Source organism: Perca fluviatilis, chromosome 1 (genome assembly GCF_010015445.1).
Source record: "Perca fluviatilis chromosome 1, GENO_Pfluv_1.0, whole genome shotgun sequence".
In the NCBI taxonomy this organism is placed as follows: domain Eukaryota; kingdom Metazoa; phylum Chordata; class Actinopteri; order Perciformes; family Percidae; genus Perca; species Perca fluviatilis.
The window spans coordinates 16,839,723-16,866,569 of NC_053112.1; the positions used below are offsets into that span (position 1 = coordinate 16,839,723).

A 26,847-nucleotide genomic window follows, 5' to 3' on the forward strand; every position below is an offset into this window, starting at 1 on the left:
CTCCATGTGTCTCTGCCGCAGCAATCTTGGGACGGACTAATGACCCGTTGTGACAAAAGGAGCATAGAAAAAAAACTGGCTTTTGTGCTGCTTTTGGATGTTTCTGCGAAATAAATGCCAAAATAACATTTCACGAATTAAAAGGTTGTTTTACAGTATTTCACTGTTACGGAGGTGTGGAATTTATAATAAGAGGTCACGTTAATCCTTCTTTTAAGACAACGTAAAGTTAAGTGACTCTCCTGATACTACATTAAGGCTAAAGCTAGCTTGTGTCAGATACATTATTAGAAGCAGTATTAGTGATATATGCTGAAAATGATGTTATTGAAGCGGCAGCTCCGGGGCTGAACTGCAGTTCCTCAAATGGCCACTTGAGGGGCGTCAATCCTGGTCAAACCCCATTGACCCCCATGTTAAAAAAAAAATAATCCCAATTTCTCAGCAGAAATAAACATGTTTACAGCCTGGTACAAAAAACGTGTTTGGGCTCTATAGATAATTCCCCCCTTCGTTGATAACTTTACGGGGATTTATTTAAGGTATGAAAACTGAACTCAATGTCATTATTCTGGTTATTTTACATTAATGCTTCCTGGTCAACCACAGATTAAGATGCAATATTACTGCTTTTTAACTACAGCAGATTGTTGATTCACATTTGTCAACATTCATGAATGAGAAAAAAAAGAGTCTAACCTTCTCTGGTAGACCCATGCATCTGCACCTAGATAATACATTCCACAATGGTTTTGTCTGACAATTTAAAGCAACAGTTGATGCTTCCATGTTTTTACCTCATGAGTTCTTTGGTAAATTAACTTTACCATCAAGGGTCCAATATTTCTGGTAAAGACTACACGGGGCGCCTCAATTTCCGGACTAAATGAGACGAGCTCTTCTTTTACCGCGTCATTAGACAGAGAAGGAGATGAGGCGAGAGAGAAGAAGGAAAATCAGAGAGAAGGAAAATCAGAACATAATGAGAGAGGTAGAAGAGAAGAACATCAGTTGAGAGGTGAAAGAGAACATTAACTGACACACAGAAAGGCAGGTAGACAAAGTTATACAGTAACTGTCTGAACATATGAACACACACTTAACATTCACATTATTATTATATTATTATTACAGACTTTTCTGTATTTTGAAAGTTTGCTTGTGGTTTTTTAGTCAATGTTTTATTTTGTAAAGAAATTGTTCAGATTTAAGGAGGACAGAGGATGAACAAAATGTGGCGATATCAAAATGACTTTGGAGAACACCATGTCTGATATAGTGACCTCTGACAGACATTGTTTCATTAGATTTAAATGCTACATTATGATGTAGCTTTGGATACATGGACTTTTGTACCAGGACATATACAATATGAAGTTATTCTATTTAAAGTGTCAAAGGACACCCATATTAGGACCTTTTATTATTGAATCAACAGCAGATTGAGGTTACATGTGTGTGTGACCACATCGACTGCTGTTATTAGTATGTTGAAAGCTTCTGTTGATCTGACAAGTGGGCAGTTTAAATTAGAGCTAGAAGAAGAATTACTGAGGAAAACAGAAAAAAACAGCATAAGGACAAAAAGAAAGTCCTGCAAATGCAAAGAAAGCAACTTGACCTGGATCCATGAAATATTTGAAGTGCATGCATTCTTTTTTTTTTTTAAACCTATACTCTCTTTCTTTGCCTTTTTTTGTCTCACAAATATGGCTGAAAAAATCCCCCAAAAAGAGCTTGGCAGTGTCAGGTGGCACAACAGCCAGAGTGAGGACTTGGACCGTCTGCTCTTCCATGGAGGTAAGAGTTTTCATGGGGTTGTTACAGCTTTACTTTAACCCCAGGAGACCCTCAGCGTTTCAGCTGGCTGGAGGCTTCACTTACAGCATTTAAAGCTCTGCAGGTGCAGTGTGACACGGGGAGTGGAATAAATGCCTGAAGAGAAAGTGTGATAGTTGGCAGGTTGTTGGTGTGGAAGGAAGTGGATGTATACCGCAGGGCTTTGACATAGAGACCCGGTATTTAAGAGTCTGTGGCCCCTTTTCTACTCATTCTTCTGAACTGACCTCTGTAAATAGTAGAGGGACACAAACACACATCTCAAATACGTTGACTGTTGTAACTTTGAAAATAAAAAGGCTTTTGATACAGACAGGACAATGAAGGCATTTGCCATCATTGATTTTGACTCTCACCTGGACTAACCATACCAACCACAGCCTGTGCACTTTCCTGGTTGTTACAGAAACAAAGCAGAGACAGTAAAGCATCACACAAAAAAAGTCTTTGCCATTCATCAGCTAACACGCAAGGCCACACCTTGCTGCATCACAGTAACATTAATGTTGGTTGCAATGCCGTCACATCAAGAAGTTTTCATAATAGGAAGATGCTTGTTTTATTAAAAGCGAAGACCAGCCATTTTGAGTGAATCTGTTTTCACAGACAAGGCCTTGGAGCATTTGTGTGCGATCTGTTCCCTGGGGGCTCCTCCATCCTGCCTGCTGTTTTCATTCAAACTTTCTATTCAAGGACTAATATAGACCTGGATCAACAGGTGAAAGAAATGAATTACCCTGTCAGACAAAATTATACCAGCAGGCCTCTGTGCCTTCAGGACAAGATTTGAGGAGCACACAGGGATACCCAGCAGCTTCCGGGATACCCAGCAGCACAGCCTGAAGCTCATGTGATCTGAGCTGAACTTCACAGCCGAGGTTAGGACAGTCAGACTGCAGAGGGATGTGGCTACACTGAGGAGGGGTTTGTTTCAAGGTGAGAGGAAGAAGACTGATGTGCGGTAAAAAAAAAAAGAAAAGGGGGAAGTGGGAAGAAAAGCGCATAAAGCTTTTCTCTTAACTGTACACCTCTCTTATTCTGATAACAATTTGAAGGTCAGTTTACTCATAACAAAGGAGTTCTATTCAGCCTGTTTTCTGTAGCTCTGAATCTCTGAGGTCTGAAAAAGTAATTGGGTGTGGAGTGTGAAAGACACAGGCAAATACCAAACACGAAATGCATTGTGGGGTTTGTAGGATCCATTGTTTTTGAAGCAAACACGTTACACATTTTTGTTGCAATAATGACAAAAACAATCGTTTAAAGTGAAAATGTATCTTTTTATTGGTACCATACATTAATTATCAAGGGCAGAAACTAACCAAATCAAAAAATATATATCAAACAATGATTTTTTTCTACAGGGATTGGGGGGGGGAGAAATAATTTTTTTAAAATCAAATAAATAGTTTTTGGGGAAAAAACTGTAACAAAAGGGAAAATAAATGTGATAGAGGTAAAAAGTCAGCTCCAGCTGAACTTATATAAATGTAACTTTAAGAAAAAACAGCTTTGCTACCCAATATGACGACTGAACTTAATGTTAAGCTGGCTTTAGAAGATGTTTGGGTGATTGATGGTATCATTCCGTTGGTTATGAAAGACACTGCACAAATGAAGGCAATTTTAACAAAAACTAATAAAAAAAAAAAAACAGTTTTAGTCAGTGATGAAATATGAAATTCACCGTTAACTAAAATTCAGTGAGCACATTCACTTGACATCAAGTCGAAAGTTGCAGTACACAAAACTGTGATAAATGTTAACTGAAAAATCACTTCCTGTATAGATGAAATACATGTGAATTTCTAAAATTTCCAGAATAAATACAAAAGAAATCAGTAAAATCATCATTCCGTGGTGCCATTGTACCCCCGGGGGTTTTGTAATTTAATTTACACAAGTTTTAAAAAAGAGGGAGGAGGAAATAGCAGGGGGGGAGGAGGGGGGGAGATAGAGGGGACGGGTTCATGAGTGTTTTTTCTCCTTTTTCCTATTTTTGTTTCTTTACATTAGATCGGGATGGCTTTAGGTAAATCTAAGTAAGAATACATTTTATTACAGTCAGACAGAACTTTGCTACTACCTTAAATATACAAGCACAAATACACAAAAATTTAAATCTCCAAAAAAGGAACAAAAAGACAAAACAAAAACATCCACACTAAATTATTTCTCTTTTATAAACATAAAAGATAAAAACAATATATTTTGGGGAGGGATAAAAGTCCTGTGTTGCTCCTTGGTCTGTAGCTTTTCAGTATTGGTAGAAAATAAAAAAGTAACAATTGAAATGAAGGCGTTTTAATACAAATTAAAAAACATTCTAGGGAAATATATACTGTATAAAAACTCTTAAAATGTGTAATTGTGTGTATATGCATGTGTCTGTGTGTGTGTTTTGTAAATGCTCTCTGTTTGAAAGACTGCATCCATTGTAGTCTAATCAGAGATTGCGCTGGCACTAGGGGACTCAAAATCCTTCAATAATTATATATATGTGTGTGTGTGTGTGTGTGTGTGTGTGTGTGTGTGTGTGTGTGTGTGTGTGTGTGTGTGTGTGTGTGTGTGTGTCTCGTTTCCCTAGTGCCACATTTCAGCTCTCCTACCAGTGTGTGAATTTCAATGGTTTTATAGTCTGATTCTAAATTCTGGTCTGTCTGCTTCAGCAAAGCCACAAATAAGCTCAGTCGGCCTCTTTTCTCTCCTCACATATTTCACACATGCGCACACATACACACACACTATTAACAAACATTACGATTGACTTGACGTCAACAGAGCAGACCAGAATTGAGAGCCATGTTTAGAGGACGGGTGGACAAGTGGTCCCTAAGCAACTCGCCACCATCTCAAAGCCCCGCTGACACCATCCCCTCCATCCCACCCCTGCCTACATGTGAAGGTCTGTATGGACAGTTTAGTGTGCACAGTTCTCCCCTGGTTTAAATCCCTGCGCCTCCATTGTCGCATCTACCCAGTCGCTGTTCAAACAGAAAATTAGGGAGAAATTTTGAGTGTGAGATGACGAAATGGGAGACAGAGGTGGGACCCGGTGCGTAAATATGAGGAAGTTATAGCAATGGCTCAGTGACATTGTCTGAGATGCGTGTGATGAATCTGAGCTCTACAGGGATGTCTGGGTTGTTGATCAGGCGATGGGCTGTAGCACTCGTGGCTGTCGGGGCGCGGGGGGGGGGGGGTCTGAGGAGTGGCAGAGAGGGGGTTGTGTTGAGGCTGCGGGGCTCTGGGCTCTACTGCGATGCCTGTGAGGTGGGGTTGTCGCTCTTGCTCTCCTGGCTGGAGGGTGCCTTGTTGTTCCAGGGCGAATTGGAGCCCAGCGCCGGAGAGTTGTTGAAGCTGTCCTCGTCGTCAATGCCATTGGCCGCGTCGAACTGCGTGTTCTCCAGCCTTGTGATCAGACGCTCGTCTTCGTCACCAAACTCCCCTCCCATCAGCGTGGGCTCTCCCACCACCATCACATCCTGCAGAAACGCAAAATAGAAGCGGAGCAATCAATATAATGTTTCAGTGGAGGGTGTAACAGCAGTCCTGTCGTAGAGAGTAAACTGATCCCTTCTCGTGTAGTAAGTATACATTTATCCTTTGCCTATACAGCTACTTCCTCAAGCCCGTCCCCACCATGAAGTCTGTTGGTGTAGCCGTGTTGCAGCGTTTCTGCTGTTGCAAATTCACTTGGCTTACACCAAACATAGCATTTCATATCACAGCCAACATGCTTAACTTGGTCTCATTAGACCATGTAACTTTCTTCTACTTAATTTCATTATCTCCCACATGCCTTCTGTCAAAAACTAGCCCAGATGCCGTGAGTTTTTTTAACAGGCACTGTATTCCATGTCGCTTAAAATGTCCTGTAGTCTTTTCCTCATTAATAACTTTAGTTAAGTTTGTCAAAACCTTTGTTTATAATGTGCTTTTGTCTTTACGATGTAGTTTTTGCAGGAAATTGACCAAACAGCGGTTAGATCTTCATGATACAGGTGTATTTATCTCTAAATCACATGTCACACCTTCATCTCCTTCAACCTGTCTCACTTTTTAAAAAAATTGGCTGATGATTCATTTATGATTGTGTGTCATATGTTAATATATATATGTGTGTGTGTGTGTGTGTGTGTGTGTGTGTGTGTGTGTGTGTATTCACTTGAAACAAAACAAATGTCCTGAGGGGAATACTTGTTATAGGCACTGTCGTTGGCATTGTGACATGTGAACGTCCCTTAACGAATCAATGCGACAGTTTATCTATAAACATGTTTCAGTCGGAGGTGTAATAGCAGAGTGCTGACACTAGACAGCAGTGATGTACTCACTGGAACTTGGCTGGTCAGAGGGAAGCCACTGCCAGGGCTCTTCTTTTTGTTGTTGTTGTTGTTATTAGTTCCTCCTCCACTGATGGTGCTGCCACCCGACATCTTACGCTTCCGCCGTTTGTTTGGCGCCTGTCTTGATGGCTCAGCTACAGAGAAGGGATGAAGCAAGAGAGTTACAGATACATTTACTGTGGGTTTATGTGGTTGTGTGTGGCTTTATCTGTGCATGTTGTTTACCTACCTGGTGGTGCCACCATCCTCTGCCATTTCTGGAAGAGGCAGGTCTTGAGGCAGTCTCTGGGGCTGAGGCTGTACGTCTTGTGTCTGGACATCAGCTCCTGCATGGGCTCCAGAATCACACACAGCTGGAGCAGGGAACAAAGAGAGGCAACAGGTTAGAGATTACACAGTGTTTTAAGATGTTTTAGGATCCAATTGATCAAGCATCAGCATTATCAGCTCGTGTTCAAGATGAAATTACTTCATCTCTGGACTTGAAAATTCTCAGATTGGAAAATCTGATCATTAAATTTATGGAAGCAAAAAAATAAACATGACTCAAGTGAGACCAATTTCAACAATGCCATGCACCACTTTTACATTTGCAGGCACGAGGTTGTGACTATCACAGCGTCTGTAAACAAGAACACTAGACCTGCAGTTCCTGTCCAACCTTCTGTGTATGTTGGTAAAACACAAGATCCACCCAATCATTAAAACATTGCTATAAAGTGCCACCATTGGTCAAAAACGATCTACACGTGGCCGGTTAGCTCAGTTGGTAGAGCGGGCGAACATATGTAGAGGTTTATTCCTCAACGCAGAAGGTCCAGGGTTTGATTCCGACCTGTGGCGGTTTCCTGCATGTCTTCCCCCCTCTCACTCCCCTTTCAAATCTCAGCTTTCCTATCCATTAAAAAGGCAGAAATGCCCAAAAATAATCTTAAAAAAAAAAGAAGATCTACACAGTATCTTTAGTGCCTCAACAAAAGAAGCCCAAGATTTGGATGTACTGGAGCATCATTAGGGCTGCACAATATGAGGAAAATACGTAGTTTATTTATGTTATGAAAAAACGTTGAATATCGCAATAACAATATTACTTGTGATAAATAAAGATAGTAAAATGTACTCATTTCTGCTGCTTTAAATATTCTGCTAAAATAAAGCAAATTGCATGTTTAATAATAAAAAAAAATGAAAAAAAAATTTCCAACAATATTTTATTGAACAAGTTGAACATTAAATTGAACATAAAAGGCACCAGTAAAAAAAAGTGACAGTTACATTTTAAAGTGTAGTTTTAAACTGATACTTTGTGATTTTCGAGATATGTCGCAGCCTTTTGTGATATCGCGGTAAAAAAAGAAAAATGATATATTGTGCAGCCCTAAGCATCATAAAGATGATCCACGGCAACACTGATAAAGCAGACCAACTTGAAACTTGTTTTAGAGGGAACATATTGCTATTCTCAACAGTTACATTTGTGTTGTGAAATTAACATTTCAAAAGCTTTCAGGGGCAGCTATAATTTGGAAGCCTGCAAGTTTCTAAGTTTTTGTTTTCTTACAAAGCTCCTGTTACATTATGACTGGACCATAATCAAGACACAATGAAGAGAAAAACATTCAAGACCAGCATCATATAAAAAAAAAAAAAAAGTAAAATGTTGTGTGTGCATCACTTACTCGGAGGTAGTTAAGGGTGGAGTTCGAGAGGCCACATCTTGTTATGTTTTTGGACAGCTGGTCCAGCATCTGTGGGTCCTGGGCCTGAGGAATCAACAGGGGACAGATTACGACACACACACACACACACACACACACACACACACACACACACACACACACACACACACACACACACACACACACACACACACACACACACACACACACACACACACACACACACACGCGTAAACTATATGTGGCCATTCCCACTCCCCTCTGTATCCACTCACATGCATTGCCAGTATACTGCGGGGGATAAGTTCACGGTGTTGTCTGATGCTGAAATGCCACGTCTTTATCCTCATCATGTCGTCAAACATGAACTCCAGGTACAAGCGGCCTTCTACACACACCTACAGCAGTTCAGAGGACACAGGTCAGTACACAGTAATCTATGCAGAGACGGGTGAAAGCTGCACCGCTGCCCACAGATGTAAAGCAAACATTACATTTTTAACACTAGGGTTGTGTGTTGGGGTGATCACATCATCACTTGAGAAAACCTTCAAACTATTAAGTTGCTTGCAGCCACCTTGCAAGGAGGCTTAGACTTAGGCTTTACTCCACAATGACCCTTCAAGGGAGGTATGCATCCATATGGTAAGGAGCTTAAGTTAACAACCATTCACACTAAACAAAAAAAGTGGCACAAAACAAAAAGTTTAACACCTTTTTTCAAATGTTTGCATTGTTTTTGTATAAGTGTGTGTATTGCTTCTGTTTAGGAGTCCCAAGCTTAAAAGTTTCTATTTCATATAAAAATTTATTCACAGTCATTTGTATTCAGTAATATCTGTGTAATACAAAGTTGTTTTCTAAGCCGTATTAATGACAGAAATAGACACACATTTATTTAAACAAGGGGTGGACACAATAATAGCAAAAGATGCATACACACACCTGTGTGAACATGGGCTTTCCATTCTGAGTAACCATGGTGCACTGATCACAGTCAAGGGAGACAAAGTTATTGTGGAAGGACTCCTTGGGATGTTTCAGCACGTAGTAGAGCTCAGTGGCACCGCCCTCAAATATACTCCGGAAGTACCTTGGAATCAACGTCCGACCAATTGCTTCAGAGGAGAGAAAACACAAGGGGCGTGAGGCAGGAGGAAATTGGCAAGTTCTAGTATGCGATCCATTTCTGACTGCAGGACTTTGGGTTAAAGAGACGGTACATGACAAACATGAAACAGAGAGGCAGTATGTTCCAGCGACTTTGTTTCTTACTGTAACGTTTGGGTCCATCCTCCAGACAGAAGGTTATGGTCAACATGGCATCATCTTCAAAGAACTCTGTAGTAAATGCATCCCACCACAGGTTATCACACTCCTACAGGGTGCGGAGGAGAAAATGAATCAGTTACCAACTCAATGATTGGATTGTTTTTGAGTGTTGCATGTGTGCCTACGAACCTCTGTCCAGTTCTGTAGCCGTTTGTTGAGTTCAAATATTCTGTAGTCTGCCTGGTTGCCATATGGTGTGTGCCTCCTGGTCCATCATAGAAAAACAGGAGGAGAAAAGAAAAGCAGGACAGGGGTAGAGAACATTTAGCTTGTGGTATTAGTATGATTTATTTTGTTCACAGCAATGTTGAAGCTCTTGCGGCCTCCATACTCTTTGGGCTGTTACACCACCTAGTTTAGCCTCGTCACAGACTAAATACAAAATCTATTTTAAAAGTGAGATAAGAGCACAACTTCCCACAAACTAATCTTTACTTGTGTTATTATTGCCCTTTTCACACCAGCTGGAGATATGGGGAAACAATGCAGTCTTACCCTATCCCGGGCTCCAGGTATGTGGGAGGATACATTGGGGTGGGACTGGAGAAACAAGAGACAGAGAGATTATTACATTTAGCTATAGTGCTAATATGCCCTGCTCCAGGAGCTTGTCTTTCTTTACGACTCTGGGACCCAAGCCAAACACGGCAAGAATTGGATGATACAAGGAGACAGTAAATAACAACACTTCTCAGATACACACACAAACACATTCACCAACTGTAGCAGCCTTGCTTACTGCAAGACAAGCTTTGACGCACAGCACACAATCCTGCAGAGGTATACCCTCTATACCTTACAAAGCAACACAGGTCGAGACAAATCAATTTTAGCAATAAACATTAGCACAGCTGGTCCACAATTTTCTATAGTCATTGTAACTAAACAGACATTTGCCTGGATAGTGAGTGGCTAAAATTACACTACACTTAATAGGGGGTGTGACGAGACACTTCGGTCACGAGAACGAGACAAGATTTAAACACTATTTTAAAGAAAACTTAAATAATGAAATATGACTGGAAAAATAGTCTTTTATTCAACCGAAAGTCACAAAATGAAAAATGAGCACTGTAAAAGGTTTTGCCACAAACACAAATGGCTTCTCTCCTGTATAACAAACCTCTTCAGACTTAATAACTGCAGCGTCCCTCTCTCCTCCCAAACCCCTACCTACAACCTGGTAATCAAACATTTTTTTCTTAGGCCGGCGTGAGCATGTCAGCTGTGTGGCGTGTCAGTTTATATTCTGGCTCCCATGGTAACAGGTTAGAGCTTACACACTGCCTGCATGACACGCATATCTCAGGCGCGGCTCGAGCCGCGTTGAAAACGCGTGCATGCTAGAAATACAACCAACGCCTATTTTTCACGTGACACACAATTGTGTTGGAAGCGTTTCCAGGCAAAATAGTATACAAAAAGATGTTAATAAGACATTTTGATGTTCGCAAGTCTCTAGGTTTTGACGGAAATGCAGATATATAAATGTAATTTAAAAAAACTAATAAATAATTATCGATTTTCAAATATTGCACCTGTCAATACAGAACGAAATATTCTGTAGCCTATTTTGCCGTCAATACTGCCGACGTAATCTTTGCTGTAATCAAATCAGTATACATTTACGTTCAACATCAAGTATACTGCTTGAGTGCAGTAAATCAATGGGAAACATACATGTGTACAGACAACCAGCGCCGCGTCTGACACATTTCTGGTGTGCAAAGACATAGAAAACGCCACGCAGCTGACACACCACACATCCAGTGTGTAGCCAGCCTAAAGGTGTAGACACATTTAGCCGACGGCCGACCGTTGACAGAAAACCCCGTCGATATGATCAGTCGCGTCCCCGAGGTCCAAAAAACTGCCACAGAACAGACCAAAAAGACGAGAGGATACGAGATGTAATACATCTCCATAACAGCAGGCGGCGCTAATCTGTAATGTCGCCCAAGAAATGAAAACCGGCAGCTGATTGGACGGACGCGTCACATGGGTTTGTTTTCTCCGGATATTGAGAGCCAGACTGTCATGGCGGCCGTTCAGAATACGATCTCATATTGTACTAAAGTAGTTCACTGAAACGTGTTTCTGAAAACATTTTAAGCGAGAAATAGGCCGTGATGCAGTGTCTGAATCTGTCTTCATTTCAGCTCAACAAAGGTCAGTTTAAAAGATTTTCATCAGATTTTGAGAGACTCTAGTCACCTCATCCCGCTCGCCATTTCCGGGTGAGTCCCGACGGCCCTGCCGCCGACCGAACATGTCAGGTCGGCCAAAATGAACGCCGACAGCCCCTCAGACGGACGACGCCACGGGACACACCGACAGATTTGAGTCACTGACCTCTCCAGACTGTCCCACGGCCGATAATCGGCCTGGTGTGTCAGTGCCCTTACACTGCACTGTGACTTTTATTCTTGTTTTATTTTCATGACCGTTTTTAATTGCTCGTTAGTGTTTTATACAAAGCACTTTAAATTGCCTTGTTCCTGAACGGTGCTATATAAATAAAGTTGCCCGTCTGTCTCAGAAGTGTAACATTAACTGCACGGCGATCTTGCCATTATATTATATTGCAGCAAACGCTGTCTGCGTGAAGTTTTAAAAACTGTAACCACACTTGTGTCCGCTTTACCAGCATTGCCGGGTTTCACTGTGACTTTTACGAACTGCAGAGGCAACGTAACCTTCGCTCCGTCTGCACCACTTGCACCTCCGGCGCGTGCGTGCGTCGGAGCTGAACCCCGCTCTCTGTGAAACGTGCAGAGAGGACAGAAGCTTGCGCTTACGCACTCTCAGGTACCGAAATTTGGCACAGATTGATTTAAAGTCAATTGGTCCTCGATAGTACCGACGTAATTCCGCACTTGTGTACGGATATCGTTTTAATAATCACGAGATCTTGTGGGACGAGATCTCGTCACACCTCTAACACTTAAACATACGGGCAATTGGATCAACCTTTCAACATAGACAGGAGGTTGACAGGCGCCCTCTTTTGCTAAAATATCCCCATTAAACCCAGGAGTGTTAAACCCTTTGTAAAACATGAACAAATACATACAGAGAATTAATGCCATATAACTTTCTTTTATTATCTAGTTTAACAGTCAATCATAAGGGAAAAGAACATAAACTACTTTAAAGTAGACTTTATTCGGGGCTAAATTACGCGGCATTGGAGCTGTTCATGGACTCGTATACTCACAGATACCAGCATTTAAGGCAGTACTGGAGGCATCTCCGATACTGGTATCGGAACAATTTTAGTTATACCAGCATGTGCTGTATACTCTTTGCTACACTAAAATGAAATATAGCACCTGATCCTGGAAAGTGACGTTACGCTGTCAAAGTGGAGTACGAGTGTCCTGTCGGTGCACCTGACTGGACAAACAACACTACATGGGCTGTACCTTGATTTTACCTCTTATTTCTAACCAGTAAAACACTGCAGCGGTCCTGGAAACATCCAGTTACAACCAAATCTATCCACTGAAACTAAGTTTCTTGAGAAACGTACAGCTTCTGAAAATGAACGTACATCTGAAATGCCTTGAGTGCTTGTTCAGAAAGTCTGTGAATCTGCTGAATGAATACAACCAGTCACTGCAACTCAAATTCACAATGCAGCGCTGCTTGCTGTAGCCATCACCATATGTACTTTCTACAGTTTGCTGATTGGCCAGTAGGGGTGGTACGGTTCATGAAAAAACATCCGAACTGTTCGCTCCGCTTGTCTAGGTTCGGAGAGTGTGTGTGCTGCACGGTTCGACACAGGTGCAATTTAGCCTTGTGCCCGCATGAGAACTCAGACAGCTGTGTTTCCCTTTCGCGTGAAAGAAGAAGAGGTGTGGACAAGTTACCAACAAAACGTACAGTGAAAGACCGTGCAAAACATTTCAGACCGTCCTGCCAACCTGTATACATTTTAACGCTGTAACGTTTTGTTCACTCTAAAGTCAGTAAAGCGGCTGCAGTTTCAATCCTGTTGGCTCTCTGCAGAGGGCGGGGCTGCTCAGTTCCCCCCGCGACTGACGGGCGCGCAAACACACACACAAACACACACGGTGGATGCAGGAAAAAACAGAGATGAGACGTAAACAGGAGGACCTGACAGCTACGCTTGTTATTATAAGTGCAATGATAAGTTAAAGTCCAATAAGTGCTTTATCAAACTGTATGAATGTGCGTCCCAGCCCAGGCCAGGATAGGAAATTAACTAACAATGTAAACTGTTTTTATGTTTAACGTATTCTGACTTATTCAAAAGACGGAGCTTTAAGACTTCCTCTCTTTTTCTTTTAAAGGATACAATTTTTGTAAGAGCTACACTGAAGTTGGCAGTTTGATAAATGCAAGTTATTTCAATTGATATTCTGTAATATTTCAATCTTCATGTGCTAAAAAGGCACATAAGTTCCTGTAGATGGCAATACACATTCTCCTTTTTTTGCCAAATAAATGAAAAGCTTGTTGAAATCATCAGTCTTCCCTCTTGCTGTATCAAAATCTCACCTAGCTTTCCTCAGAGATAGTCCCAATAATGTGCTTAAAGTCAAGTCAAATTCAGTTTGTGCATGATTACATGATATAACTATATAATTATTTAATACTGTATCCTACATTGTGGATAATTAAGCTATATATTATATGCTGAAGTATATTCTGGAGTGTTAAAAGATTAAAAGAAAAAATAACAAGAACCGAGAGACCGAGAGAACCGAAAACCGTGACCCTAAAACCGTGATACGAACCGAGCCGTGGGTTTTGTGAACCGCACCACCCCTATTGGCCAGACTACCAGCTGCCAAGCTAAAAATCGATTACCAGTGGATGTTTTCCCGACTAACATATTGTTGAGGAAATGAAAGTCATGATATTGAGGCTGGATTTACAAGGCTACGTAAACATTGTATGCAATAATACAAGCACCTGTCGAAGATTCTTCAAGGCTGGAACTGTGAGCCCCTCGGCCAGAGGAGACACATAAAACACACAGGAAACACAGACACACAACTCACCCCACGTCTCTGTCCAGCATGGTGCCGGGGTGGAAAGGGGGAAAAGTGCTACCGTTGGGGGGCTCCTTGGGGGAGTACAGCTTGAATGACTTGGAGGAACAGCCTGAAAGAGAGGTGAGAAACATAAATGTTTTGTTTCATTTTAACTTTCTTGAATGGCAAATAAAACTCCTGAGGGTGTGACAGCTAAATTAGATACAACAATGAATGTGTCAAACCTGGTATTACATGCTGTATTTATAACTCCACAAATTTAAAGATTGACACTGTAAACCTTTCAACACACCAGTATGTTGTTGGCCCAGCTGTAAATAAGGGCCTAAATTATAAGCCGAAAAAGAAAAAGGACATAAATGAGAGAACAGAAGGTGGTGGTACCTGAAGTTGCTACACCCTTGGGAATTACAGTGGTACTTCTAATGATAGTTATTCACTTTTGGAGTGACACTTACAAAAGAACCACTGTATCGTGTGAGGGCGAATGCACATGCAGCCTGAACAGGCCAGTATGGCCCAGTTTCAGTTGGTTGCACTCATTCACAGGTCATCCCCCAATACACCAATCTTGTTGTTTCATAGCGACACAAAACAACAACATGATCAGAGAGCCTCTTGTAAACAATGCACGCCTGCTACACTTCTACAGAAACTGCTGCTCTCCTCATAAATAACTATATACCGTAATACTAAACACAAACAGACCAATATTGACCCCAACACCCCCAGTTCTACTCTAATTGCCCAGCTCTCCTATAAAAGGACATCCACACTAGGTCACGACCTCTTTGGTCACCATGGTGAAGCCCCGCCTCATTAATGTCTCTGTATCTTGTCTCTGCATATTAAGTGTATCCCTGACTGTGTGTGTGTGTGTGTGTGTGTGTGTGTGTGTGTGTGTGTTATACGCACATGGTTTGTGTGTGCGAGATATATCTAGAGCCACAGACAGGAAGAAATACACTTTAATTGTATTAATAGGATGTTTTCAAGCAGGGAAAACTGATTTTAAAAGCACAGTGATGTGAAATATGTACTTCTAGTATCAGTAAGACAATTAAGAGTAAAACAACCTCTCCTATGTGAGATGAAGTTAAAAAAGAAAAAAAAAAAAAAAAAGAAAAAAAAAGGGGACTTTGTTTTCTGTATTTTGGTTGATGGCTTTACATAGACTGTAGCGAGATGGACAAACAGCACAGCCCAACACAGACCTTAGGGGGCCACACTGACAAACAGGTTGGAGTTCCTAAATCATGTTGTATGGTATCCATTCAAAACCAGACTTCTCTTATGGAGAGAAGTTACATCTCTACTGGTTTCTATTCTACTATGTTCCTACTGTATGCAAAACAGTAGCTACATATCTACCATAGTTCTTATAGACAGATAATCAAAACAACATTTGCCCCTTCTACATGGGCGAAAAGGGCCATACATCCCCCATCCACTTTGAAACCCTACCTTCACTTTGTGTAAAAACAAGTTGTTTACTGTGTGAGCAAGCACTGTTATGCTATGGGCTGGATGTACCAACAGAGGAAAACAAATGGGTTTGATAAATAAATAAATAATCAATGGTATGTGTCCATTAGTTGTTGAGAGCTCCATTAGCTCCTCTCCTCTCCTGTTAGCGGTTAATGACAGGCAGTCACAATCACATCAGCTGGATTCCACTTCCTCCACTGGGAATCATGTTCCTATTTCCCTTACAAGTAAGTAGACGCAGTACACCATATACAATATACATATTATAGATGCACATATTATATTCCTGGCTTGAAGTGATGGTCAGTGGCCTCAGAAGAACAAGCATCTCCACTGTTGAGTAACATGGATGTTAAAAACACTGTTTAACAATAAATTTTACTTGAAAAACACAAAAATCCATTCAGCATCATAAGTCTCCTCTAAATAAAAGTAACCTGTAGTGGTTTGGGACTCCTGCCACTACAGACTGCCTCCATGATTGCTAGGAGGACAAGCATAGAAGTAGCATATCCAACGATAGCTGTTATACTGAACCATCAACCTAGCTATCTCCGTTAGCAAACTTTTTGCGTAATCTGACGCTTTTTATTAAACCGTACTTCAAGTGCCCTTTTCAAATACACTTGACGTGGAGTTGTCTGCTTACAAAGGCAATTAGAAGCAGCAAGCGCCTAATGCTAACACGTAACCGTTAATGTATCTGTAATTCTCTCTTTTTCTTATTAACCAGCACTCATTTTAACAAGCCATGCACAGCCATGTAAATGTATACTAAACACGACCAATAACCACGACATCTTCAACCACCAAAACGTTGACTGTAACAACTCAGCCGTATTATAGGCCTGCACGGCTAGCTAACGTTAGCAAGCCAGAAAACAGTTAGTAACCAGTTGGCTGGCATTAGCCGTCTTGCTAACGCCTTAGCGTTAAATTCCTTTTTAACGAGAAAGCACCGAAATAAGACGATACATTACAACCACGGCAGCTCGTAAACCACATGCAATCGCTACATCAGCTAGACATTGCAGTCAAAGTGTGTGTTTGTGTAAATCTACCCTTTACCTGCAAAGAAGTCCAATCAGAAAATTGATGTTTACAGATCCGTGATGATAGACCGTGTGTACGCTCCGTGCGTAAAAACGGATAGGCCCGCTGGACGGCGGTTGGCTGGACGCAACGTACCAACACAATACGTCCCTCTGAGTAGGATCAATGGAAAAAAAACTCCTCAAACCGTGAGACCGAAACGGAATAAGGCCTAAATTGCGGGAGTCAGTCGGTTATGTTTTGTCCCGCATGAGGCCTTGTCAGTGGGCTGAAGCCTGCTGTGGGTTTACATACGGACCCAGATGAGCCCTTTGTTCACGGGAGGACATGAACAATAGCTGTAGGCCCTCCTCCTCCTCTCCCTCCGCAATGCATTTGCTCCTCAATCCTCTGCCCAGCACCGCCAGCCACCCTCTCCCCCTTCTCCTCCTCCCCCCCACTAATGCACAACTGCACATGAAGGTTGTCTGGTAAGCATTTTTTTTTCTCTCTTCCTTCCTCCTCTCTACATCCCATTCCTTCCTTGTAACTGACACTGATGAGAATTGGCCTAATGCAGTCGAGTGTAAGTGCGTGTGGAAATAAACATCATGCTGACTGCAAAGTGGTTTTCATGTTTGCCTAATTAGTGCACATCAGCTTGCTGCAAACAACTGAACTGAGACAGTGACAGCCAAGACCACGGTCATAATGCACTATGAGTCCATGCAGGGTGATGCATGCACAGCCGCTGCAGCAGCCTGGTCAGTCAAAAGTAGATCGAGATCTAATAAATTAACTTCCATGTACCTATAACAGTTGTTTCCAATAATTGTGTATTTGAGTTTGCACACTGAACTGTCTCTAAGGTAGACCAGTAATCCATTACCATTGGGAATCTCTCTCTCTCTCTCTCTATATATATATATATATAGACACACACACACACACACACACACACACACACACACACACACACACACACACACACACACACACACAGGAAGCACTAAGCCAAAAGGAGAATCCCATAGGCCTCTAAATCTGCTTAAATCGCCTCAAATTATAATCAGATATTTAGATCACAGCCAGCGAGGACTCATCCATATGGCCATGGTTGGGGTATAAAAAGAACAAGTAGTGTTAGGTCAGTGGTTTTTCATATCTCTATGAAAGTGTATGTCATAATATTTGCTAATTTGTTACACCCTATAGGATGACTGGGATATTTTTGACAGGTGATCCCATATCAAGGTTGAAAGAATCTTGCCTTTCAAACACGGAAGTGTTTTTCCCTGCCTCAATTATTTAGGGACGTTGCAACCACCGGCACAAATGTAGTTCTGATTTATACACTATCCATGTACACAGGGAGTGAAAACACAATGTTTCATTAATGATTTAGTCACAAATTAAGCTGCTCTTGGGAGCCCCTCTATGGAAACAGTTAACAGGCCTACACAGCGGCTGCTGTGCATCTGAATACTGGTGCTGATAGGTAATATTATTACAACACAATTTAACATTATTTTGGTTGAAGTTGAATTATTTTCCAGAGAACAATTTTAAATAATGTGAACCATAGATAAAGAGTGTATACGTATGTTTATTATGTAAGTTGTATTCTGATTAAGTGCTCCACGCTGATTGTGTGGAGAAGTGTGAATTGGAACATCTTTTAAAAAAAATATTTTATAGATGAGTGCTCAGATTAATTTTAGTTTGCAGGGTGAATTTCAAGGATCAGTTCCACAAGGTATCTGAAAAATTAAGATATTGTAAGCATGATGCATTGGATTTTTTCACATACTTTATTGCTAAAGTGCATGTTGAATCTCCAATATTTATGTTTTTTGCTTTAAGCTAAAGAAGAAAAGCTAAGAAGAGAAGAAAGACACTAATAATGCAGTATTGCAAGAATTACCAAAATTAAGATAAACATAATAGTAATTAATTAAAGTAAATACTTTAATTAAATACAATAATATGCTGTTTTAACGTTAATATGGTCAATGGAATGACAATGATTTGATTTATCATCCATGTTATCATTTAGTCCATCAGTCAAACATCCATTCCACCCCTATTATGTCACTCCTATATCTGTCCTAAGTCCAGTGACATTCTCCTCTGCTGTTTAAATATGGGCCTCGTAATCAAACCATTTTCTTGATCGTCTCTGATATTCTGACATTTCTGAGACAGTAAAGCCAGGAATAATGATTTTTCATTGTATGTTTACCTTTCTGCTTTCTCACAACAGAGGGTGTCACTCTATATTTTGACATATTTGCACCTTTTCTGTCTGAATATGCAATCTTGGAACATAACTCCCTTACAAATTGAAGACTTGCAGACTCTCGTGCTGGAAGAAATCTTGAATATGGTGAAGTGCAGTGTCTCCCAGAAACCAGACCTATAGAGAGGATAAGCTGCTCTAAGGCCTGTCTCTTACCCGACCAGCAACATAGATGCTTGGGCTGAGTTTATGTATATTGGTTTGACCATGGTAAGCTTGTGACACGAGCTCTTCACAGCTCACGAGGCTGCTGTCAGTCTTTTGGCAGCATCTTTGTGTGTAGTACCAGGGGGAGGTGTAGTCAGTAGTAGCTTAGAGTGTGTGTTGTGGGTGACTTATGTGGATTTGCCTATCTTACATTCACTGGCCCCTGTAGCCATGGCAACACAAGCAGTCAATGCTGTCACAACCGGAGCGAAGCTAAGAACCATCCATGGAAATGGACACACAAGGGTTAATCCTGTGTGTGTGTGTGTGTGTGTGTGTGTGTGTGTGTGTGTGTGTGTGTGTGTGTGTGTGTGTGTGTGTGTGTGTGTGTGTGTGTCTCCAAAGCTTGCCCATTGAAATGGTACATGGCAGGGTTAATCCTCACTGCATGTGTGTGTGGTGTGGTGATGGAGAAGAGGTGGGGGTGGGAGGTGTGTCAGGATAAAGGCTTGAAGGGCTTACACACACCGTCTCTTTCGCTCTCAGGCATAGGGCAGGCCTTATCTTCAACTAGCACCCCAACCAGCAAGACACACACACACACACACACACACACACACACACACACACACACACACACACACACACACACACACACACACACACACACACACACACACACACACACACACACACACACACACAGCTGCCTAACCTTCACTTCACAAGCTTGCCTTCCCAACTTGCAGTCACACATTCACACCTAAAGCCATAAATCCATGTACAATAAGTGATTAAAGCTAGAGCGTGCGGTGGCTGAATAAACTCCCTGAAGTGCCCGGTGTGATTTTTTCACTGAGCTTACACTTAAACCTACAAGTGCAACTTGTTTAATTTGCCTTTGTCAAAGTCACACACAAAAAAGAGAAAGGGGCCAAACTTGTTCAGCATTTCTCTGAACATCAAGAAACCAAAAGATATATCAAGAAAAACAATAAGACATTTTCTTATTTTGGCTGTTTTGATTGTTTTGACCTTAGCGTTTTTTGTTGCTGAATCAGCTATGAGAAAGACAACAAGGAAAAGGTCAGAAAGAGAGACTTACCTCCCTCAGTTTCAAGCTGTTCTGACATCGCCATTTTGTCACCCAAAAATGCACTTTCACAGCTATATACTGATCTAACTCAAATACTTGGTTTCTGTTTTCATGCCTCTCCCTTTTTCTGATATCTCCCATGTCCAGACTGTCAGGCTCTGGGGCACAAGGGGAGTATGCCTACAGTATATGTGTGTGTGTGTGTGTGTGTGTGTGTGTGTGTGTGTGTGTGTGTGTGTGTGTGTGTGTGTGTGTGTGTGTGCTCGTGCTGTCATGCACATGCCCCCTGTGTATGTACAAATGTGTGCAGCCACATCCAGCCACTTCCACTCACTAGTCAACAGGAAACTGAACGGAACACACATCTGCCAGAGTTCTGATAACAACCGTCCCAGTCGTCCTCCCTTCAACACCGACTTAAACGCTGATCTGGAGACAGTCTCGTGTTGGTATGAGTGTAGTAACAGCCCTTACTAAACTGATCCCAGCTTAAAGATGAGAGTTAACCTTTAATGAAAATGACATCAGTTCATAGTTTTTTTTCCCCCCAAACAGGAATAAAAACACTGTTTTCATAGATTACACAAACATTTTTTTCCCTGAGTGCAATGCCAAAGCTATAGAATTTTTACCACTTCATAGATATAAAGTCAGACATACTGTAAACACATCAATAGTACAGATAGTCCCATTCCTTTATATGGAAGCTATAGTTCTCTCTAGTATCTCTCCGGGGCTCTTTTCAGTGGCCACTGTCTGCCTGACTTTATACACTTGGCAGCTCAGGCTTCTTTACTATCTTATTGGATCAGATGAAGAGACAGAGATCTATCTGTCTGATTCAGCTCTGATAAAAGATCCAAAGGACAAGCTGCCACTTCTTTTTGGGAAGGAATAAGCACTAACCGAGAACATTGGCCAGCTTTAGATCAAATAGAGTCTGTTGAGTCAGAATCACTGACACTTATCTGCCGTGGTACTTCACTTTACTTACATTTTGTGCTATAATTTACTCTCCTACTCCACCACATTTCAAAAAGCAATATTGTACTTTTATACTCAACTACATTTATCTGACATCTTTTACTGATTCAGATTTTACATACAAAATACATGACGGAAATAGGATTCACTGTTACAAATTAAACACTACAATATATAATGTAATTGTGATTATCTTCACCTCGGCCTACAACATAACATAAAAATGCTACTTACGCATGAATAATTGGTAACTACATACTTAGTAACTTTGTAACTACATACTTAGTCAAGTCAAAATATTCAAGACAGGATCTAACTCGTTGACATTTGTTTTTATATATATATATATATATATATATATATATATATATATATATATAGCTAAATAAAGCAAAATAAACTAACTTAATAAGCTTGGTTAACTCCTATGTTCTTAGTGTTGAATAATTAAAAAAAATGTGCTTGGATTAATCCTATAGTGTTGTTTAACTAATCAGTTTCTCTCATCTTCAAAACCAGAACAAAATAATATATAATAATGACACTTGTCACATTGAGCTCCTGTCAAACTAAGAGCACAGCGTTATGACATTAAGATATCTTTGGAATTAGCAGATTACGACTACCACGTCTAAATTCTGACAGATTGTACACAGGGCTGAGGTTAACCTGAAAATGTATGTATTCTCCACAATCATGCCACAATTGTAGAACATTCATCAATTATTAAGGTTTTAACATTATAAATTAATTTTGGCTGATATGTACAGTTTCTTTAGCAACTTAAACACATTGTATGATATCTTTTTTAGGGCACCACTCTTTAAATGAACCAAAAATACTTAAATACTTTTACTGATTTACTTTTACTAAAAAAATAATTATCATACGCACAATTCTATCAAACCTAAATCTCTCCGACTGCAAATTGCACCCCATATACAACGCAATTTGCTGTGTTTCTGTTCTTGTTCAATAAACTTAAAATATTTTTTAATGCAATCTTTCTATTTGGTCGAGATTATGGGAACCCCATACCGGGCTTGTACATAAGGAGAATCAGCTGATCAAACAGCAGCGAGGTCTACAGGTAACCTCAGTCTGCAGCTTTGATTATGATTATTATGTTTGCTATAAACATCGCTCTCCCAGCTTGCCTGACTTTGTTTTGTAATTACTATTATCAAAACGGCCATCATAATTAAAAATGATACCTACACTGCTTCATGGCAATATTTCATTTTTATATCCTTTTTGCATTAATGTAATAAAAATATCTTCATTTGTCATGCATTTCATTCTCTGGACTCGCTAAACACAGACATTTCCATGTGGTTAGTTCATAAACACTCAATTTGCAGAATGCAGAAAATGTACCACTGACTTTAATATCATTACACATACCATCATGGAGGATTTTCTTATCGCCCACCCCTGGTTAATAATAATAAAAAAATTTAATAAATAACAAAACACTCATAGGGGCATTGTTTTTGTTGCATAATGAGTACTTTTACTTTTTACACTTTATTGAAGTATTTTGGCATTTTGTATAGCTTCTTTAACTTGAGTAAAAGATCCGAATACATCTTCCACCACTGCTTATCTTATCTGTCCGACAGACAATTGTTATTGATGCAGCTCCTTTGCAAGAGCAAATAAAAGCACAACAACTTTACATAAAAGAACAATAATCAAAATTGTTATTCAAATGAGCTTTATAAGTGAAACTGTATGCAAATGATGCTGTTGTGATCTTTCTCCATTTGATTTACAGTCAGGACTTCACCATGCATCATCACAGGGGGAAGAAATTAGAACTGACCTACAATCAGAGGCTGTCCTTTGACGGCAGCGCCCTCTTGTGGCCACAGTGAGCCAGTTTGTTTTCATGTATTTTCTCACTCGCTGGGTGAATTCCCTACTCAGGATTTTCTCTGGCAGGAGAACACAGACACACTGCAACAAGGGAACTTCAGCAGCGAGCGTGTCACATGTCAGTACAGGCCAATGGGTGAAGGGATTAAATCTGAAAGAAGACTCTGTTGTGTGCCAGTTTGTCAATAATGTATATCATCTGTGTTTCATAAAAAAGTATGTCCTAAAAAAATGACATTAATTAATTATTAACATAATTGATATTATAGCAACTTAATGATCTGCATTAATGGCAATCATCTTTTTCGTCCTCGCACTGGGATTTCGCAGGTGGCTTAGCCTTTGAGTGTGTGTGTGTGTGTGTGTGTGTGTGTGTGTGTGTGTGTGTGTGTGTGTGTGTGTGTGTGTGTGTGTGTGTGTGTCTGTCTGTCTGTCTGTCTGTCTGTCTGTCTGTCTTTCTTTCAGATGTGTGTAGCCGGCGGCTGGTGTCAGCTGACAGCTGTGTGAAGGGAGATGACAGTGCCCTGATGCTGCGTTCTCTGTTCTCTGGGAGCCATTTTGTCTGTCTCTGATCTCAGAGTCAGGTCTGCCCCCGCCCCCCCAGCCAATCACGTCACCGCTCAGCCTTGCAGAAAACATAGAAACACAGTCTGATCTCTCTCTCTCACTCTGTCTCACCCTCTCTCCCTCCCACCCACTCCTCCTGCGCTCCTTCGGTGCTCATCTCCCACTTGCCTCTCTTTTCTTGGCTCTTCTGCTCTCTGCCTGCCCATCACCCCCCCCTCTCCCGCCTCCATCACCTCTCTTCTCTCCTGTTTTCTTTCTTGCCACCCTCCCTCCTCATCTTCCTCTACCTCTCTCTTAATCCACATCTCTCCTCAGTATCTGCTCACTCCCTCTCTCCTTCCCTCCGTCACACCCTCCTCCTCTTCAGGCTCTCTTGTTGTGCAACCCGTTTCTAAACAGCTCAGCCTTTGTGCTTTTTTTGTCTGTTGCCATTTCAGCCGGGATGCAGTCTTTACTCATTTTCCTCCAATCAGGGACACCATGTGACTCTCTGCATGAGAGGGCACAGTCCCTTCCCCCTTCTCTCTTCCCTCACTCTCTCACTCTTCTCTCCCCTTCTCCTCCCTCTCCTCCCTCCTTACCCCCCACCCCTCCCCTCCCGTTCACTCATCTAGCCAGCCAGCCAGGCAACATACGCTAGCAATCAGGGGAGTCAAAGAGAAAGAGTTGGTGAGGGGAGGAGGGAAAGGGGAAGGAAGGATGAAGGTATATACACACTGCTTTGTGAGTGTGCGGGGGGCTGATAGAATAGAAGTGAAGGAGTTGGGGTTGAGGGGGGGTAATGGGTTTGGGTAGAGTCTGATTGACCACAAAGCACAAAACTTCTGTAGAGAGCATACTGTATTGTAACTTCTGTTCCTGAATGTATCGCAGCTGAGCACATCCCCACACTGCTTTACTGTTTATGTCATCCACATGTTGGGGCACATGCTGTGTGCGCACACACACACACACACACACACACACACACACACACACACACACACACACACACACACACACACACACACACACACACACACACACACACACACACACACACACACACACACACACACACACACACACACACACACACACACACACACACACACGCGCACTCTGAGCCCACACAAGAAGGGGGAGGATCCTTCAGTGTTAAACACGGCTCTGGAATGTAAACAAGGAGGGAAAGAGAAGAGGAACGACTACAGAGAGTAGTACTTTGTTGTTTTATAATATATTATATTTTCTATCATCATCTAGCATCTCTCAACCTTCTCTAGGCGTTTTAAAATGTATAAAGAAAGTTGAGCGGGATAACTTGGCTTAAGTGTGAAAATTAAGCAGCATCACTGTATAGGGTCAAGCTTCGGGTTCATTTAAAGTTGACATGAGTGAATGGAAGTGATTTTCCATATTCAGAGGGAGTGTTTACATAGATTTTTGGTTACATCATGTTGTATAGGCGAAGTTTTATGCACCACCCACATCGATTCAGGCTTCCAGGTTTGCATGATAGAATATAAATGAATGACTTGTTGGTCTTTGAAAAAGTTCAAACATTACTTGTGTTGCCTTTTTAAAGTTATAGTTAATTTCCATGGCGTCAAATAAGATTGGAGAAGCAACTCTATGCTCCTTTTTCCTGTAAGTTGAAAATAAATGTGGAGAAAAACTGAAAAAGGGAGAATCCCTAAAATGGAGAAACTCAGGCGAAAAGAAAGGGGAACACCAGCGAGAACAATACGAGAGCAAAAGTGGAGCGCACAAGAGTGCGGTCATAACGTCATTTTGGAAATTTCCATGACCACGTTGATTAAGTATGCAATCTAACCACAAGATAGCTAAGGCCGGTTCTAAACAAACGCTCCTGCCTCTGCTGTGCAGGCTTGTTTAACGGCTGAGGTGGCAGCGTTTGCCTTCATAGCACGGGGTGCTGCGCCGAGATTAAAAACACAAGCGTGCACACGCACACACACACACACAAAAACTCTTGTGTGCATGCAGACACATTTAACACTGGTACACTACATTTCCCTATGCCATTGTGTGTTCAAGACAAATTGTCATCTGGTGTGTCTAGAGAGTTTGTCCTTGCTGATACCTAATCTGTCTGGTTTGATCACAGTGCCAATATCTCTCTCTCTCTCTCTCTCCATTTCTACATCCTTCTTTAATCATGTGTTGTTCCATCATCCATTCATCTATCTGCATACAACTCTAGAGGCCAGGATGAGTTGGCATTGTCTCTTAATTTGCTTTTCTAAACTTTCCGCCTTTGAAATAATCTGTCAGCAAAAGAGTTTCCAAACCGCAATACATGGAACCAGTTAGAGTTTCCATCTTTCTAATGATTAAAGTCGAGACTGGCAACAGGGGAATCTGATACTGGATGTGTGGTTGGCTAAATTTCTGTATCCACATCCCGGCTGTTTGAGGGGTTGACCACAGCGGCCACTGTGGCCTGGTAGCCAGGAGAGAGGAGGCCTACAACACACACACACACACACACACACACACACACACACACACACACACACACACACACACACACACACACACACACACACACACACACACACACACACACACACACACACACACACAAAAACACACACACACACACACACACACACACACACACACACACACACACACACACACAAGCAGCAGCAGCAGCAGCACTATCACACTTACTTCTTCCTCTCCTGCTGATGTATATTATGTAGTAGTAGGTTCTAAACACATCTATCATGATTTTGAATACATTTTCAGCTATAGGATTATATTTCATGTCCTACACGTCCTATCAGGAGTAAATCAAAAAATCATAAAAATCGCTGTAACACTTAATATATTGCTCCAGGCTCAACAGCACAGGGTTTATTCCTAGACCTTGATTCCTCTTTTTCTTTTCCTTTCCTCCTCTGTCTGGTTAAAGCTAATAAAATGAAAAGAATTATCTGTTTGCTGTCAGGCACTCGACACCTAAACACAACAGTTTGGGGACTGCAGGGAGTTCCTCAGCCTTCACATAAGGCGAACAAGTCGCACACCTCTCAATATGGTGGTCTAATATGATGGATATTACTCCCTGCAGGTGGCTCTCGGTGGCTCAGCTCCCAGAAGCCCAGAGGCTGTTACTCAA

The 26,847-nt window shown here is 41.3% G+C and overlaps 1 protein-coding gene across 4 annotated transcripts in view; it reads right to left on the reverse strand.

The window, feature by feature from the left end:
• Nucleotides 1–4,064: 4,064 nt before the first annotated feature.
• Nucleotides 4,065–26,847, reverse strand: part of ldb1b (LIM-domain binding 1b) — a 29,704-nt gene continuing 6,921 nt past the window's right edge. For 2 of the 4 annotated variants that reach the window (XM_039794770.1, XM_039794761.1), the window contains 10 exons: nt 14,233–14,335; nt 9,695–9,739; nt 9,329–9,404; nt 9,143–9,245; nt 8,813–8,985; nt 8,143–8,265; nt 7,868–7,951; nt 6,418–6,541; nt 6,177–6,322; nt 4,065–5,324 (listed from right to left, as the gene is read on the reverse strand). In XM_039794770.1, coding sequence (XP_039650704.1) covers nt 5,094–5,324; nt 6,177–6,322; nt 6,418–6,541; nt 7,868–7,951; nt 8,143–8,265; nt 8,813–8,985; nt 9,143–9,245; nt 9,329–9,404; nt 9,695–9,739; nt 14,233–14,335 — 1,208 coding nt within the window. In that variant the 3' untranslated portion in view covers nt 4,065–5,093. Of the gene's footprint in view, nt 5,325–6,176; nt 6,323–6,417; nt 6,542–7,867; nt 7,952–8,142; nt 8,266–8,812; nt 8,986–9,142; nt 9,246–9,328; nt 9,405–9,694; nt 9,740–14,232; nt 14,336–16,782; nt 17,163–20,297; nt 20,432–26,847 lie in introns of those variants that run through there. The other 2 variants (XM_039794752.1, XM_039794780.1) reach the window with 2 other exon arrangements.